This window comes from Neodiprion pinetum, chromosome 2 (genome assembly GCF_021155775.2).
Source record: "Neodiprion pinetum isolate iyNeoPine1 chromosome 2, iyNeoPine1.2, whole genome shotgun sequence".
Classification (NCBI taxonomy): Eukaryota; Metazoa; Arthropoda; class Insecta; order Hymenoptera; family Diprionidae; genus Neodiprion; species Neodiprion pinetum.
The window spans coordinates 24601470-24619616 of NC_060233.1; the positions used below are offsets into that span (position 1 = coordinate 24601470).

Genomic DNA, 18147 nt, shown 5'->3' on the forward strand with positions numbered 1-18147 from the left:
TATTTATAGGTATATATACATATATATATATATGTATATATATACCTGCGTGTGTAAATTGTAAAGAGAGGAATTGTATAAAATATTTAAATGAAAAGCTTATTAATAGTAGACTATTATTTCATAGATATTGGAGTACCAATATAAATGGGCAAAATATTCTATTATGTGTGTTTAACATATTATAGTTATGAAGTTGAATGTTGTATTTATTTATTACATGTAAAGTATAATTGCTATACACATTAAAAATAGTATTTAGACACGTTGCTATTTATAGTTAAATTTATTATTATTATTATTGTACAAAGTCATTATATCTTAATATCAGACGTGCATATCTTCACTGGTAATACAACTCCAAATTCATACCATCGTGTATTTCATCTGTAGATATAAATAGGTTTGTAAAAATTAAGGAAATTATCTGGTAAATTGTTGGAATGTAAAACTAATGACTCTACTACTATCACACAGTAGAATTAAGAGTTACTTATTCTGAATACAATTACTTGTTTGATTGGATTATCAGATTTGTTCAGTTGACGTATTAAAGAAAAATAGTTTTAATGAAAATAAATAAATAAAGTCAAATACATAACCCCTAATATCAGTAACACCCACATCATTTTTAAATAAAAGAATATGTTTATCTAAAAGGATACAGTCTTGGAGCTTAATGTGGTCTTTGAATATGGTGTACCATTTTTTTAAGACTATTTTTTCCCAATGGGTTCCCGTTTGCGCCGCTATCAGCTTTTTTAGATCTCCTATCGTGTCATCGGGATTACATTTCACTCTTACTTTTTTTCCAAGACGGTCATTGCAAGTGATCTCAAGCATTTTTTTGCTTCACTGGGTGCTTCAATCTGTAAAACAGTGTTTTGGTTAAAATTGGCAAGAAAAATGTATCGTCTTTCACAGCTGTAAATATAAATCTAATTTTCTGATAGCAGATTTGTAATTTGTATAGTAAAAGTAACACGAGACAGATGATTAAGCATAGAAAAATATGTGTGAATATTTTTTAACAAAATTCGGCTTGATTCTGCGAATTCTGATAAATGATGATTATTTATCCATATATTCTGATTACTTTCATTATCAAATTCCAACACTTCATGCGATTCGATGGAGATTTTATGCAAAGTATAAAATCTGTTATCAAGTCTGAAAAAATATTAATTAATGAGAGTAATGAGAATAAGATCCGAGAAAATTGGAGTTTACAACAAGAATTTTCAAGATTGTTGAAATATTTCTTACAAAATTTGCATTAATATTTTTGTATTGGGCTGTTGATTAGATTAGGTTAAGTTAAGTTAGGTTATAATTAAAAATCTGGTAAGAATCTAGTCATTCACACCCCGCATGCATTTTCCCGTATCACGAGAAACGGGCGTGAAGCTCTATTAAGAACATAGCAAGAGAAACCCTACGAGCAGTATAATTAACAATATCAGAGATTGTTTATGTATGTACCTACACAGTGAAATTACACGCGACGTAAGTAACAAATACACGCGTAGCAGTATCTCTTTTATTTTATTTTAATTGTTTCTCGTAAACCGATGTCTGTCCGCAGTCTTCTAATAAAATCACGCAAGGTTTCTAGTCTGCATGATCTCACCGACGTTTTATTACGGTATTTGTCTTCGAGCTCCTTGCAATTAAACACGCGGTAACTGCAAGCAACACACGCTGCATACGCTTCGCAACTTCTCCCTATAAGTTGTCTGTGACTTTTCCCCAGACTCCTTCCCTTCGATCTCCTTCAATCATTTTCCCCTACTGCAGTTTTCCCGGCGGCCTACAACGAAAATCAAATTGCATTTGAAACAATGTATGACAAGTGACGATGGCGATTCGGCAATTTTTGTTATAAAAATGTTTAGGATCGACGTTGTTAATTATAGGTGGCAGGTAATATATATAATAACTGTAGAAACCCACAACAATCTACGATCAATTTCTTGTTAATTACGCAGTTACAGCAAATCGTACAGTGCAAAGGTATAATAATTTCAAACTATTTGTGTTATTCATACAGAACTATCCGTCATCATGACGGGACGATTTTTATTCAACTGTTTTTTATTCTTATATGCTCGTGTATTATCGTATCTATGAGATAGGATAACGACTGAATAGAGTCGGTACAAGATTATCGACAAGTTAACTGGCTGAATGCCCTGATAAAAGTATCGTAATTGCAGCTGAACGAAGTTATGAAGTAAACCTTCTTTCTGGGATTCAATAATTAACAATTATAATAACATGCTCTTTCTTCTAGGAACGGATGAAAATTTGAAAAAGCCTAATCACTCTGTCGGCAAACTAGTGCAAACATAATATTACCAGATTCTCTTAGATATACGTAGCAGGCGCCATTTTTCGCATCCAAATAATTTAACAATTAAAGATAATACTGTCAAAAGTAATTCTAAAACTTGAAAATCTACGAAACAATGACGAGGTGAAACTCTTGTTCAAATACCGACGCCGTTACCGACGCAGCTTTCGGAAAGGTGGTGCGTGTGGTTTTAACCGGAAGTCAGTAAGTCGTCGGTTGATACGTTTCTCCACATCATTCGCGAGTCGCGAGTCGTGCTGTGTGTGTGTGGTTTTATGAAATATACAACACGATGGTCATCCAACAAGAGGTGGTTTCGAGGGCCGAAGAGGTTGCTGATCAGGTGAAATAACGTATTTATTATACAAATTTCGATACGAATGGACCGCGATGAAAATCCGTGCCGTAATGTTCGAATTCCGTTAAACCAAAGCCGAATCAGAAAGTAAGGGTTCTTCTGTCAACGTCATCGGTTCTTCTCAGTCGTCTGTTGCTCGCTATAATTTGCCCCACATATTTTGAACGATATTTTTTAAACCACCTACTATTGCCAATCACCTTTCATTTCACCTCACAGATTGTAGTTTATCCTTGTCATCGGTTGTTTGCAATTTTCGAAAAAGTTGCACAAGTTCACACAATCATTCAACGTAATTCTCTGCATTGGTCATGACTGAACTTTGTCCTTTGGATGGCAATATAACGTAAAATATTAATTTCTAAACAATATTTATCCTTGCTCTGCCCTCAAAGATATCTTCTGGATCAATTTATCTAGTAACAACATTCTCTTAAGTCATTTGTGTCTTCGCTGAAACAATCACAGGCTAGTTTCCACCGCGTATTTTATCGTCAATTCAGTTGAGGTTCAACAGAATGTTGACACTTGTGTGGCCAAACCTAGGTCCAATAATTTTCAGTCGTATCCAAAAGCCTGATATTTAAGTTTAATTATAGGAATGTGCCACATTCCAGATTCAAGTATCTGGAATGAATGATTTTGTAACCAAGGTGAAAGTTTGCCAAATGTTGTGCCACTTTAAGCTGATAGAATTTGAAAATAGTCGGTCAGTCAAGTTTCACCAAGTTTCTCATTTCTGGGAACATTCATCATTGAGTTTAAATCCATGCGTTATTTACAATGTTCTATCACAACCAAATTAGGCACTTGCGCTTAGCGCCTTACCATTTTGACCCGGAGTCTGACGTATTGTAACAATGTGTTAGGGTAACAAAATATAAATGATTGAGTTGCACTATTCACGAATTATTTGTAATTCAAAGATCTCGCCGTAAATTGGGCTTGATTTACGTTTCGTTAATTTAGTTGCCTGTTGCTGCTCTTTTCTCAGTCTAACTTGCAAGATATCAAAAAATCTAAGAACTTGATTTTTGATCCCTACGGATAATGACAATATTAATTTTCCATTGCATGAAACAGCGCTAGGAGTATTTGATTTAGGATTCTTAACGAAAATAATTAATTGTAAAGATTAAGTTTGAAGCACCACAACATGAGATTTGAAATTACAATATTAGATCACAGCTGTAGTGACTTTGCCTTTGAATGAAACCAGAATTGAGACATTCTTTTCAGAGGTGTTTGAATACTAAACAGAAACCGGTTTTTAAGAAACTTGAAGTATAGAAATGTGTTCTATACTACCAAGTTGATAATTTTTCACAGCCAATATCTCAATGAAATTGAAGTGAAAAATCGTGATGCCCAAACTCTAAGGTTGTCTGAAATTCAGTAAACTGTAATACAGTAAGAAATAGTCATATTTGACCAACTGAACCAACTTTGAGCCACTCTAAGCTGCATAACAGTGAATTTTTTCTTAATATTTCATTATTTCAATATTACTAATTTCTCTCATTTTAGTTTCTTAAGATTAGTGGCGAACAAGAATTAGCCGACTGAAATAATACGTGCTATTCAAAATATAAATCAAACCGAATCTATTTAATTCTGTAAAATGGGAAATTCTCAAATAATTTAATTAGTAGTTACAATATTGCTTTGCTGTGAATAAGTCAGAGTTTCTCAGAACAAAATTAGCTTGGCATTCAACTCAACTATTTATTAGTTGGCAGTCAAGAATTAACCTTCAGTGCGCATTAGGGTAGTCGTTATTTAGGGTGTTGACAATTTTTTTTCTGGCGCACCCTCCATATCAACTTTATATAATTCAAAGACAATGCTTTAATTTTTTCAGATTTTATCTCAACTTTAACTTGTGTCTATTAGATGGTGGATTTCCTCATTTAAAATTCTCGTTTTTCGGACACATTTGCAGCATATATTTTATTGTAAGAGTAATAAAGTTGAAGAAAATCCAACTGCGAGGTTTTAGTGGGCATTAGTGCTACCATCAGAGAAAAAATTCACATCATCATACCAAGTAATCTAAGCAAATTGCACTTTCTCGAAATTTACCTTTTTTCCATTCACAGGAAGTACAATTTGTCCAGATTACCTGGTATGATGATGTGAAGCCCACCAAAACCTCGCTGTTACAGATTTTTTTTAACATTATTACTCTTACAATAAAATATATGCTAAGGATGTGTTCGAAACACATGTATTTTAAATGGGGAAATCCATCCTCTTGTCAGCAAGGATTAGAGTTGAAGTAAAGATCTGAAAAAATTAGAGCAATGTTTTTGAATTATTTGAAGTTGATTTGGGAGGCACACAAGAAAAAAATCGTGAACATTCTAAATAATGACCACCCTAGTGCGCAACATCAAACATACTTTGTTATACAAAGCAAATCGAATTTGTTTATTAATTTATGTTACATGGATAGAAAGTGTAACAAAATATCGATTAGAATTACTTTATTGTGTTCCATAAACAAGTACAATGTCTTAATTAATTGCCGCAGTAAAAAAAGACTGTTTTTAAGTTAGTAATATTAATTTGATGAAATATTGAAAATATATTACTAATTTGCATGCATATAGTGTAAAATTATGAGTATATTTTGTTGTATTATGGCTTACGGAATTTTAGTCTAGCATAATGATTTTTGTAATAATGTTACAAACTTCAACCTCAGAAATACAGAAAGATTTTTGAAAGAACAACTTAATCTTATTTTGTGCTGAATATTGTGGGCCATGTTTCATCACTGGAGAATCTGTAAACAACAGTTTTATACACTGATACAGTATCTATTTGCAAGGGCGCACATTTGTCATGAAATCTTGACAACAACAATGCCAACAATGTCAATAACAATACCATTGCTTTTTCAGGTGATACGTAATGGAAAACACATACTGCCAACACTTGCGCGGCTTTGTCTGATTGCTACATTTTTGGAAGATGGATTACGCATGTGGTTTCAATGGAGCGAGCAAAGGGAATACATGGACATGTCTTGGGGCTGTGGAACATTTCTGGCCACGCTGTTCGTCCTGATCAACTTGATTGGCCAGCTCGGCGGCTGTGTTATGGTCATCACTAGATGGCGTGTCAGCATAGCTTGTGGAGTTTTATTCTTCATCGTTGTCCTCCAGACGTTCGCTTACAGTATTCTCTGGGACCTGCAGTTTCTCTTCAGAAATTTAGCCCTAATCGGCGCGCTGCTGTTGGTCCTGGCCGAGTCCAGAGTCGAAGGAAGATCTCTGTTTGCTGGTGTTCCTACTTTGGGTGACAACAAACCCAAGAACCTGCTACAGTTGGCTGGACGAGTGCTGCTAGCCTTTATGTTCATCACGCTAATTCGGTTTGAGGTTTCCTTTCTGCAAATACTTCAGGACATCCTCGGCAGTATTCTCATGGTCTTGGTTACCATTGGATACAAAACAAAACTGAGCGCGCTTCTGCTTGTCCTACTCTTGTCCGCTCTCAACTTTTACCACAACGCGTGGTGGACTATTCCTGACTTTAAACCGCTTAGAGATTTTCTCAAATACGACTTCTTCCAGGTGATGTATCCAGTCTTATACATTTCATCTTTTATGTCTTTACTGTCCTTCAAGTTTCTGTTGTTATACAATGTCTCGATGTTTAATTTTTTTTGCACACGTGACAATAATAATAATCTTTTGTTTTCATTCCAGACCTTGTCCGTGATCGGGGGACTTTTAATGATCGTTTCACTGGGGCCTGGCGGTGTCTCTATGGATGAACACAAAAAGAAATGGTAGATGACCTACTAATTATCATCATTTTGATCATCAAATCATCTCAAGAATCAAGAAGAAAAAATTTCCATTTCTGCAAGTTGCCCTCGGCTAGAGTTATTTTATCTGTGCAAGTGGGGGCTAGGATTAATTCCAGCACAGTGTTATGTGCAAGTAAATGATTTCTAAGCCAAATAAGACAATGTTTAAATAACACAAAACACTTCTGATGTACATCAAAATAGCGACAAGACAACTTGGAGTGACCGAAATGCCTTGAAAACAGCATTTTTACTATTGGCAGATACATGAAAGTATATTAGAATTACCTAATTTATACTATTGCTATGGTATTGTATATATGGCAGTACATTTATTATGAAGCAAAGAAAAAATATATATTTTTTTGGTGCGTTTTTAATTTCTAGAATTTTAGCTTAATACGTTAATTGATTACATGACAAATTATAGATAAATAATAGATCGAAAATTATTAAATATTTTTCAGTTATGAAGCATCCGAAAATATTGACCAAAATAACAATTTGAAACCTTGTAAAAACGAATCCCCCTCGAAATAAACATCATAGGTGACTGTAGATTTCTTTATATATATTCTTTGAACTTGTCATTTTTGATAAGGAACAACGGAAGAACCATTTTAAAGTCGGTGAAACTCATAAAAGATTTATTTGAATGAGTTGTTAGAATCAGATCAAAGTTTGAAGCATAAGAATACATGCTAAATCATCTGCATTTCGAAATCGTGAATCGTGTTGTTCTAGTCGTCGGAAACTTAAGTTATCAGGGTCATTGCCTAGATTTCCAAAATTGACCAGGATACTACGTTTGAAAACTAGTTTCCGTATGACATGAATTTTTGACGAAAATTCTAGTATGTATTGCTAAGTCAAGATGTAGTACGGAAACTTAATCGAGACTTTTACTCACATTTTTTTTAAATTCACACGTCTTACAACAGTGTTGGAATGTTACAATTTGAACAATAATAGAAACCATTTGAGATAAATAAATATACAGAAAACTATTTTCTAACGCATTCTGCAATTAGGATGAAGATTTATTCGATCAATAGACGAATGTACGTACATTGTAATATCTCGTACAATTCAAAACCAGGAAATAAATAAATCAAATTTTGTCTACTTATACTTTTGTTGCAAGTGTATCTTTTCGCCTCATTTTGATTTACCTCATTGTCAGTTAGGAATTCTTGGATACAGATTTATTGTGCATAGATACCATTAGAGACAAATTTATTTTACACAACTGCATTCACAGTGTTCACAACAGTGTTCTTCTATTAGGATGTCGAAGTATTTCTGTATCCAGTATGTTCGGCCCAGCATATATACCGGTTTTTGTCATAAGTATTATTGAATCACCCAAATACTACAGTAATTTGAGGGAAAAACTGAACCACATGCCCTGCGGAACATTGAAAATCAAAATGTTTCAGTGCAGTCGTCTCTACTAGGACGTCCTAGTAGAAGAATGCTGTGTCAATAATACCCATGTAGAATAAGTGTGTCAAATAAAATCACTGTTCAATAAGTCCGTGTCGAGTAATACCTGAGGCGAACAAAGTCGTGTCGAATGGGGTTGTGTGCAACATGTTTGTGTTTCAACGCGGTCTGAGTCTAATTAAACCAAGGCAAACTGGGCTTCTCCCATTTTAGTTTACCATTGTTCTCGCATTGTATTTTTCTCTGCAAGATAAGACAGAAAATAGAACGTAACTCAAGAGTTGCAAGTTTTAACTTATATACTGAAGTTGTTTATTATCGCATTCCTGATAAAAAATGATGTGATTCAAAAATTGATAATCAACTACGATTTTTGTGACAAGGTAATCAAAAAAATCATTGTCGAAGCAAGATATGGATATCTCGAAGAGATAATCTTTGTTGTGATACTTAATAGTATTAATTAAAGTCAAATGAAAATATTCCACTGCCTTTCGTAAGCTCGGGTGTATAGAGACACAAATTAACTACAGATGCATTTTGTTATCAATTTTCAGCATTGCCAGTAGTTTTGCATCTCATCTTCCCTAGGTATTGGATCGTCGGCGAGGTCTGTCCAACACCTAGGGCCCAGGGCCAGGGTAGCTTTCAGCTGCTTTTAGCACTGCAGGCAACATTTTTAACCTGATGCCAAATTCAAATGAATTAGAATTCTTTCTTATTCAACCATAATCAAATTTGATCGTTTCGTTGTAGCGCAGCTGTCGTTGGTTAACTTGGTCGAGTTGAGTCGAACGAGTGGAAAGTAGCCAACGAGGCCTTCCGGAATCGAAAGAGCTGAAAGTCCGACATGATTGGTCAATATTCAAAAATCAGTCAATCCGCAGCTTCTTTCAAACCTTAGGCTTGGAAGAGGTGGCTAAAATAAAAACATTAAAACGCACTTCTGGACTCCGATGCTGACTCATTTTTTACTCGTGAGGGCGGTGATAAGCGTCATCTAGACCAATCAGAGGGTAGCTTTAAACGGAAAATTTTCTTTTCACGAGTGCAAATTAAGTGAGAACCAGGCCCCTGGCTTTGCGGCGAGCAACTAGACCGAGGAATTCGGTGTGGAGGGGGTTTCGAACGGCCGTTGGCCGTCGAAAGGTTTGAAATCCGAATGTGGAGTGTGTCGGGTGAGGCCTAGATGGCGCGGTCGTGGAATTCCGGGCGGTTTTGGAGACAGACAGTGAGTCGAGTCAGTGGTTACAGGCGGACATGTTGAAGGTGTTTCCGTAAATGTGGGTGAATAATAAGTGAATTTTATGCCTCTTGACGGAGTCTCTTAACGGGCTCGAGCGATATCCCAGTGTCTCTCTATGTGAAGTGTCGTGACAATAGACCTCCAGGCTTTTAAGCCGCAAAGATGAGCTGGGGCACCGAGTTATGGGTGAGTTTTTATCGGGACTCCGTATAAGAGAGCCCGATTCTACAATTCTGTGTCGCGATTTTGCTATATTGCAGTCTTCAAAACCAGTTCGTGTGCCTCGCTGGCCGGCCCCTGCCTTTTCAGCCAACTAGCCCCGGGCGATATTCTTTATTCCCCCGATGCCTTGGTCGACGAATTCTCACTCTCTTCATTCTTCTCGTTTCCTTTATTTTATCTCAAGAAATTTGAACGACACACCGAACGTCAATTATTCCCTCCGAGCAGCTGCAGCTGACGCCTCGCATTGTTCGCCTCTGTTCGTGTCGCTGTCATTGAATGACAATCTCATCCGTTAATTCACTCATTCTAGGGAACTTGCGTCAATCCCCACCACGTCATTCGACTCTGCATTTCTACATTTACCTACGCCTACTACCCACAACTTCGATGATACACGTTTTCCGAGCTTATTCACACTCACGGCGGGATTAAAGAATACACAGCGTTGAAACGGAACCCTAAGATTTTTCCGTATTATATCCAGCTATCGTTTATATCTTCCGAGAGAGGCTGTTGCGGTCTCAATATTTCCATTCATGCTCACAAGTGAGTCATCTGTTGTTCTGAGGTTGGTCGCGATTTTGCGGTTCCATATACTTCTCGTTCCTTTATTATTGTTTTCCTTATGCTCACTATTGTACATACATCCATACATGCGATAACTTGCGGTATTTGAAACTCGTAAAAGTGAATCATCGTATATTATAATATGACCGGGGAATGTCGCAATTTTATTAACAATTAACTTTTGTTGATGTGTGTGTATTCAGTCGTGCAATTGACAGCACACTCGTTAAGCTTTGCCCACAAACGTTCCTTTCATTTCATATTTTCTAAAGACACACACACACAAGTGTCCAGCAACGTCCTTGCAGTTGTATTATCACGCCTCGGAATCTATGTTAGTATATAAATAAATAAATATATGTACTTACACACACACACACATACAAAATTCTTGACCTCATCGCGCATCTACTGATGATATACATATTTACGTATGTACAACTTTCTTCCTTCTCACTCCTCTCTGCTCTTACTTCCGGAACGTGACATCCTCTTTGGGTTATGTTACATATCATCGAAGCACCTTGATCCCCCCTCCCCCTCTTATCTTTTTTCTCTGAATTTCGATCATTTTATCGGAAACTTTCTCCACGTGCGCCCGCCGCGTCGCCACTTGACAATAAATTCATTGCCCGCGACGTGAATGGAGCAGCGAATATTCAATCACCATTTACGGTATTCGTGCGTGCGACTGAAATCGCATTAAGATTTCTCGTCTATTTATATCGTTAAATATACTATCGTCTTTCTGCTATCCCCGTGTGCAGTTGTCACACTACGTCACCTCTTTAATCCTTGGAACTCGAGAGAACAGAGGCCGGAAACTCCTTACTGTGCACGCATTTGTTTCATTTGAAATGTGTATGAAACCGAGTTCCGAGAAGCTCGCAAACCGTTTTATCAATACATTAGTCGGCCTATCGTCCTAAAACGATTGTCATTAGTCGAAATTGTGGTTGTTACCGAAGCACGATGGGCTCTGAAATTGCTCGGAGCTGTTTTAAACAACGGGGCTGAAGTTAGTAATGTTAATCTATCGAAACGTTGAATCAAAAATTAATCAAAATCTGAGATTATTGATGCTGTATTAACAGTTTACTAAATTTCAAGTAATCCTAAGGTTGCAAAATAACAAATTTTACCCAAGATGCATCATTACATTAACGCGACAAACTTCAGCCTGGTTTTAAACACGGGTTCATCAACGCCATTACGGAAGAATTTTTAAACGGAAATATAGCCACTTCGCAATTTTCCGTGAATTCGTCGGAATTGCATCAAGCCATGATTTATGGCTTGAAACAGCGAAATATCATCAGTTTTAATCGCAATCCCTATAAATTATTTAGAACGGGCCAATGTAATAGAATTTCCTTTTATCGATCAGCGATTCAGACTTTGTAGAATGGCCCTCGGCTGCGTATATTAAGAAAAATATGCAAACACGTGCTATGTCAGTTCACCGACAGAGCAAGGACATTTTTAATATGTTTTGATGGGTTTCTATGGCAAGCGCCATTTCACTGATTGTGAACTGTTGAACACTGGAAGGAAAAACTTGGTTTCCATGTTCGATACGATGCTGAAGTTAGTAGCGTTATTGTAACGATTAACGTGTTGGAAAAATCGTTATTTCACAATGGCAACAACGTCTGAATTTCAGTAATTCATAATAACATAAAACCTATTAACATTTTGAAAACTTGGCTAATTCAGTCACTATAAACTTGGAAAATAGTCATTTCTCCCCCCAATGTTCCGTTATCTTAACGTTATTAACTTCAGCCATTTATATTCAACGACTTATTATGAAGGTGAAACTAGCAGCCCGAATTAGCAGCAAACCGTGTTAAACTTTTTGGAAATAGAAAAACGAAGCTCACTTTTATCCACATAATTGTATAAAAGTATTGGGGGTTCAAGGTGTTTCACAAAATTTTGATTTTCGGGTTTCTCTACTTTATTCGAATGAACATTAGAACGTTTGGCTGTTATCCTCGTCGACCTATTACGAACTATGATCGTTGTACCGAAAGTTCGACCAATCTTGTGGGTAAAACAAATTCATTTCCATCGGTCGTGTAGCCTTCTCGCACGGAGAAACGTGAATAAAAGTTGTTGTAGGTTTTTGGAACACGCGCTGACGGCCTCACGAGTAATAACTTAGTTCGAAATTTCTCTCTCAACTTTTACACACTTGTGTATAATGCATATATGTATGCATACTCTTGACCTTGCTTAAAATAAACGAATGATAATTTTTGTACCAGATTTTCGTAAAGTACATTTTCACATTCCATGTCTGATACGAAGAATTAGCCAGCCATCTTGACATTAATTAACATTTTCCTGAAACCTGTAATATTTTCACCGAATACCTGCGAATATAAGTGAGAAATTTATTCATAGTTTGGAAAGTCAATCCGATGAAAGTCGTTCTAAAATTGTACAATAACGATTTTTTCCACGATGTTTCGTTACGTTACGATAACGTTACTAACTCCAGCCTTCTAGAATTCTAAGGCTTTGGGTCAGACTTAAAATTAGGATTGATATAGGTGCCTCGGGATTTGGTTACATTTTGTCAAATTTATGTCGAGATATTTATCTCAGTCCATAACGACCGAACTTATTCTACTTGTGAAATTTCTCGGCTGCTTTCATTTTTTCCACGTCCATATACCTATGTGTATGCATGCATGTACGTATGTATAATCTGACACAAAGCGACCAATCACACGGCGAACGCAGCGTTGTTATTATATCTGTCATTCCTTCTTTCTCTTGCTTTTACCATTCTTGGTTGCAGGCTATAAGTTTCGACGAACGAACGCTTCAGCAATTTTACGCTCGGTCAATAATAGTATCTACGATTAAGATTTACACACACCGCACAATTATCTTATCAGTTTAAGCCGGCTTATCAACGGTAACTTATACGAACATTCTCTTGCTTCCTCGCTCTTCTTCTCGAACTCAATACGCGGTCGTTATTCACGCATCCTCTTATTATTCTTCTTTTTCAACTTATGTACGAGGCTGAAATTAGTAACGTTAGCGTATCGAAACATTAGGGGGAAAAATAATTATTTTATCATATTGAAGTTAGTAATCGTACCGATTCGTGCTGAGGTAAAACCGTTATTTCTCGATTTTGGAATTGTATAAAATTCATTAAACCGTAATAGAACAAAACACATTCACACTTTGAAATCCTATTTCCTTAAAAAATATTGCAAAATTAAGAAAATAGTGAATTTTTCCCCAACGTTTCGTTACGATAACGTTACTAACTTCAATCTCGTACTAATTTGCATTTTTGTAGTGACTTTGAAGTGGTTAAATTTTGAAAAAATGAATAACTTCGCTTATTATAATTTACCGCGTTTTACAGATATCTAAAATTACGGAACAAGTGGTTTTCCGCAACATGAATCATTATGACAACGTTACTAACTTCCGCCGCATATTTATTTTTGTTGTTCTATATTCTAATTCCTCTGCCAACCGCTGACCGACGGACAAAAGGGCAATGAACGAATATTCCAAGTATTTCTCCGTGATTATTTTCCTGTTGTTTCCATTTTTCTTTGTTTTCTTCACTTGTTCTTTATTTCCTTCGTTCCTTCCTTGCTTCCTTTTCAACCCTCCACATCTTGCATTGTCGCAGTTACCCTCCGATCATCTACAATGGTGGAAATATTTATCTGCCAATAATTTTCTTAAATTTCTTGCAAAACAAAAACACTGTACTGAATAAAAAACTGCAGTGCAAAACTCTGTGAAATCAATCGAGTCTTTCGTACAAACTCCCTCTAATTATTATTATATAAAAAATTCTCTACATTCAAACACTTTTCACGAGGTATTTAAATATTTATAGAGATACTGGAGAAAATATTTGAAAGATTTAACCAGTTTCACCATAATTTGAAGACAAAAAAATATATGTCCAAATTTCGTAAACTTTTCAAATCAATTTGACAAGGTTGAAGTCAGTAACGTTATCGTAACGAAACACTGGAGAAAATATAATTACTATTTTCTTAATTTTAGAGTGATTTTGAAGGAACTACGGTTTCGAAGTGTTATCTCACTGAATAGACATTTTTCGGCCCATATTATAATGAGCATTCATATTTATTCTGATCAAAAATGCAATCCAATAATAATAATGAAAATTTTTTTTATTTTTCTCATTCATCTTTTAAAGTTACGAAATCTTCATCTTATAACAGATGTCAACAATTTGTAATATTTCATAAGATTTTTCTGAATTTTTTCAAATCTTGGAATGTGGATTTTTTTTCAGGTTTTTAAATTTCACGTTAGATACGCTGGGTCAAAAAATTCTGGAAAAAAATTGCGATTGCGTTCTTTTTTGTGTACTTTCATCGAAAAAATTAGAAAGTTAATCTGAGACATCGAATTGTAATCCTAATCGAGATGTCATGGAATGTACAATTTGTATGTTTTGAGAAATAATCCGTGCTTTATGCTAGAATGATTGATCAAGCTCGAAAAAAAAGTTATCGATCAGTACATTTTCACCGGGTATTTGGCATGTGCGAAATGCAGACTACAAACGCGACGACGACGACAACGACGACTTGAAACAAGTGACGCGGTTCGCTCTCATTTAAACAACCTCTGCAGTGAAAGAATAACAGACGAAAAAAACATACGCAACTTCATTTCAGGTCTGCCAAGTGGTGGCGAAAAGAAATAAAAAAAAAAAGTGACGCAGGGAGGACGGGGGATATATTTAACAATCTATGTTATGCACGCACCTTTTTGCTCCATACGTGTGTCTATTTGTCTGTGTATATATGTATATATAAGACTGGTTACTACCGCAACGCAATTAGCGTCGAATTTAGTTCCTCGTGATGTAATTTACCATGCCGTTGTTATGTAATAACGAACATCTGTGCGACGAATTCATAATGTGCAAAATATGTATATGTATATTTGTATATCAGGATGAGTAGTAGGTATGAGAAATTCACAAGCTTTGAAATGATAAAAAATAATAATGATATTGTTCGACGATCCATCATTCTGAAGAACATCGTTGGGGAAGATTATAACGAGGTCAATATTAAAACTTCTGTGCAGATAAGCTTAATGCATATGTGTACCACACCTATACGTCACATATGCCTATAACAATATCATGGAGCGTATGATAATAATATACGCAGGTATAATATTAATGGGGCATTCCAAGAGTCATCGATCAAGATCGCTAATTCAATTATTTACTTGAAATTTTTTTTTTTTTATAAGAAAACTGGTTGACACATGCCAATTTTTGAAAAAACGTATCCAGCTACCCGAATCTATTATATGACTTGACTATATAAAAATTGAAAGAACTCAAAAAAATCTAGTAAAATATATAAAAATTTTTGAGACCTTGCTGAAAGTGGAGTTTTTACTATAGCAAAAAGAAGGTTATTTTGGAAAATAATGAAAATGAAACATTATAATTTGAGGAAATTTTTGGTAACAAAATGAAGAAAAAAATTTCACATAAAAGTGGGTCGAAAAAAAGCTTATTTACGGAATTACTAAATGATGATTTTCATATTTTGACATGAAATATTTATCAATTAAGAACATTTATACTTGGAATTTAAAATGACGTATTTATTATAATTCTAACATTTGCAGTCGTGTCAGAGTTTAGAAATCGTGGTATATTTTTTTTTTTTTTTTCACTATAGAAAAAGAAATCAATGCAATGATGTATGTAAAGTAAAATGCGTAAATGCCTTAACCTTCCGGCTAACTTGTTTTCGGCCCGAAACAAAATGCGACCGCGATTCTATACAAATTATTTGACAATGCATCCCATTTTCTCACGACAGATGCATCGCCTGTCATTGTCACATAATTCGCATAGAATTGAACTTTCATTTTCTTTCGGACCGAAAACAAGTTAGCTGGAAAGTTGAGGCATTTACGCATTTTACTGTATTTGCTCGAAGTTCTGAACCTTCACTCGAACGAAACTACTCGTATAAACGGGATGGTCAGTACCACATGTCATAGTTGTTCCGCATAATCTTTTCTATATATATACCACAGTTGTGTCGAAAATTGTATTCAATTTGTAAAAAGAGAAATTGTGGAAACTCGTACGACAGCTTGCCCAAAGTTCTCTGCAGTGCCTTTACAGGAAATAAAATTTGCCTAAAACAGGATCAGCAGATTATATCTGCACTATAATTCGACTCTATGTTGTTTAGCCGTGCCCAAGCAATTTTGGATCTTAAAGATCACTACATTTTTTCACATCAAGATTCGAACCATTGCGTATAACGAGTATATACCTACCTACTTAAGAAATGTATTCGAATCGACGTAAGGGAACGCGGTTCGAAATTTAAGCAGTCCTACCTCGGTGACGACCACGCCTTACGCTTATCGTTCCGATACTTCGTCGAACTTTAGAGATACGAACGATGCGGCTTAAATTTTGTTTATATACGTACTCGTTTTGGCCGTTACAGACTAAGTGACGTCATGTTGGAATGGAATTCCGACTTAAAAATATTCGATTTGCTTGATTTTTCTGGTGCTCGACGTCTCCAGTTTGAATCTGCGAATTTCAAATTACCTAGAACACCTAGTGACCGGTAAATTCGAAAGTTATCTGGTAGAACGAAAAATTCCCTAGAACAGAGACTAATGGTGGCGAGCTTCTACTGATTTCGCAACATGGATTGTCAGGAAGCATTTTTATTAGTCGTGTCGGCGGAATGAAGAAATGACCTTACGAAAGCTTGCTGGTAGAACCAAAAATTCCCTAGAACAGAGACCAATGGCGGCGAGTTTCTACTGATTTCACAACACAAATTGTCGGGATGTTTTTTTATTAGTCATGTCACCGACGCGAAGAAATGAACTTACATTTATCTCCTCTGATTTGAAAACTAGGGTGACTAAAATTTTCTAATCTCCCTTTGTCGGATTACACAGACGGCGAGGTTTCGTCTCCTGCGAGTTAGAGTCTTTAATATGCTTCGTCGAAACTCGTTCATCCTCGTTCATCCTCGTTTTAAAGCTAGCTTGAACAGCTGACACCGACGATTACGGCGCGGGTAAAACGCGTGTAAGTAAATTCCTCCGTCTGGTTGTCGAGCGTTGGCCCAGGTCGTGATCGGCATCAGAGTCATTGTCTCGCACGGTGTGTGTACCGTACGTATGGAAGTATGTGGCTGCTCACGTATTATACGTATATAGATACCGAGAGGTTCTCCCGAAAGGACCTGCTTGACAATTGCAACTCGCAGCTTTTTTCTCTAAAAAAAAGTTTCTTTCGCGCTGGACTGGACTTACATAAATTCGGTACCAACGGTGCCAAAATACCCTAGATCAGTGGTGATTAATCGTTGTGACGTTGAATCTGCGTGGGGATTCGTGTACTTGAGGATACACTTATTTTTTAAAATATCGAACAATTCGAACATCAGTGCGAGGTACAAAAACTAAATCACGGAATTTAAGTGTTACGCTATGTGCGCAATTATTTCCACAACACGGCACGATACGCGAATCCGCCATTTTCACTATGAACTTTATATTCATCTGCCAATAATATTTGAAACAATCTATTTTCGATTCACTCCACGAATAACCGCGAATGTTGCACAATACATAACTGTCAAACTGCTATGACCGTTGTGTGACGTGTACTTTACACGATGGCGTTACGGAGCAGGGAACCGTTTGCCAGAAAAATAATACCGTAACAATATGAGAATTTCTTCGGACAGTTGGTACAAAATTACTTGAAGGTTTTGACCTCGAAGTAGGGAGCGTGTCGTAGGGGTTCTAGGTAGACCATCTATAATCACGCCACGATGCGAATATAGCCAACTTCGTAAATATGTTACTAGCATGGTAGGCAGCGTGACCGATGCCCCGGCCATTCTCAATAGGCGAGAGGTTATGGTTGAACGTCGCTCGGCAACCGATAAATTCTAGGGAGTTTGTTCTTTTCGGCGAAGGTTTTCCAATCAAGCAAATTGAACCGCGCGTGTTACGAGCAGGTTCTTTCAAGAGAACCGCTCGGTATACGTAAGCCAAGTAGGAGCCGTTTTTAACACTTCGCAGGTCAAGAC

General features: G+C 36.3%; 3 protein-coding genes and 1 long non-coding RNA gene across 11 annotated transcripts in view; 2 read left to right on the top strand and 2 right to left on the bottom strand.

Annotated features, from left to right (window-relative positions):
* Nucleotides 1–182: 182 nt before the first annotated feature.
* Nucleotides 183–2449, bottom strand: ubl (Ubiquitin-like protein 5). Of its 4 annotated transcripts, none has more exons than XM_046609654.2 (4): nucleotides 2359–2449; nucleotides 1487–1810; nucleotides 666–869; nucleotides 183–387 (listed from the first exon to the last, which is right to left on the bottom strand). In XM_046609654.2, the coding sequence occupies exons 3-4, from the start codon at nucleotides 841–843 to the stop codon at nucleotides 344–346; spliced, it is 222 nt and encodes a 73-aa protein (XP_046465610.1). In that variant the 5' UTR covers nucleotides 844–869; nucleotides 1487–1810; nucleotides 2359–2449; the 3' UTR covers nucleotides 183–343. The 4 variants fall into 4 exon arrangements, with proteins under 4 accessions (XP_046465610.1, XP_046465611.1, XP_046465609.1 ...); XM_046609655.1 differs by lacking the exon at nucleotides 2359–2449 and adding an exon at nucleotides 1954–2108 and having other exon boundaries at nucleotides 1631–1810; XM_046609653.1 differs by lacking the exon at nucleotides 2359–2449 and adding an exon at nucleotides 1954–2108 and having other exon boundaries at nucleotides 1483–1810.
* Nucleotides 2450–2539: 90 nt separating this feature from the next.
* Nucleotides 2540–7660, top strand: Surf4 (Surfeit locus protein 4). The gene is made up of 3 exons (XM_046609644.2): nucleotides 2540–2696; nucleotides 5618–6292; nucleotides 6428–7660. The coding sequence occupies exons 1-3, from the start codon at nucleotides 2646–2648 to the stop codon at nucleotides 6512–6514; spliced, it is 813 nt and encodes a 270-aa protein (XP_046465600.1). The 5' UTR covers nucleotides 2540–2645; the 3' UTR covers nucleotides 6515–7660.
* On the bottom strand, nucleotides 7136–10193 carry LOC124211032 (uncharacterized). Its single transcript, XR_006881362.2, has 2 exons — nucleotides 8922–10193; nucleotides 7136–8814 (listed from the first exon to the last, which is right to left on the bottom strand). It is a non-coding gene; the product is annotated as an uncharacterized lncRNA (long non-coding RNA).
* Nucleotides 9143–18147, top strand: part of Cip4 (formin-binding protein 1-like Cip4) — a 45574-nt gene continuing 36569 nt past the window's right edge. For all 5 annotated transcript variants that reach the window (XM_046609590.2, XM_046609593.2, XM_046609591.2 and 2 more), the window contains exon 1: nucleotides 9143–9409. In XM_046609590.2, coding sequence (XP_046465546.1) covers nucleotides 9386–9409 — 24 coding nt within the window. In that variant the 5' untranslated portion in view covers nucleotides 9143–9385. The remainder of the gene's footprint in view (nucleotides 9410–18147) is intronic.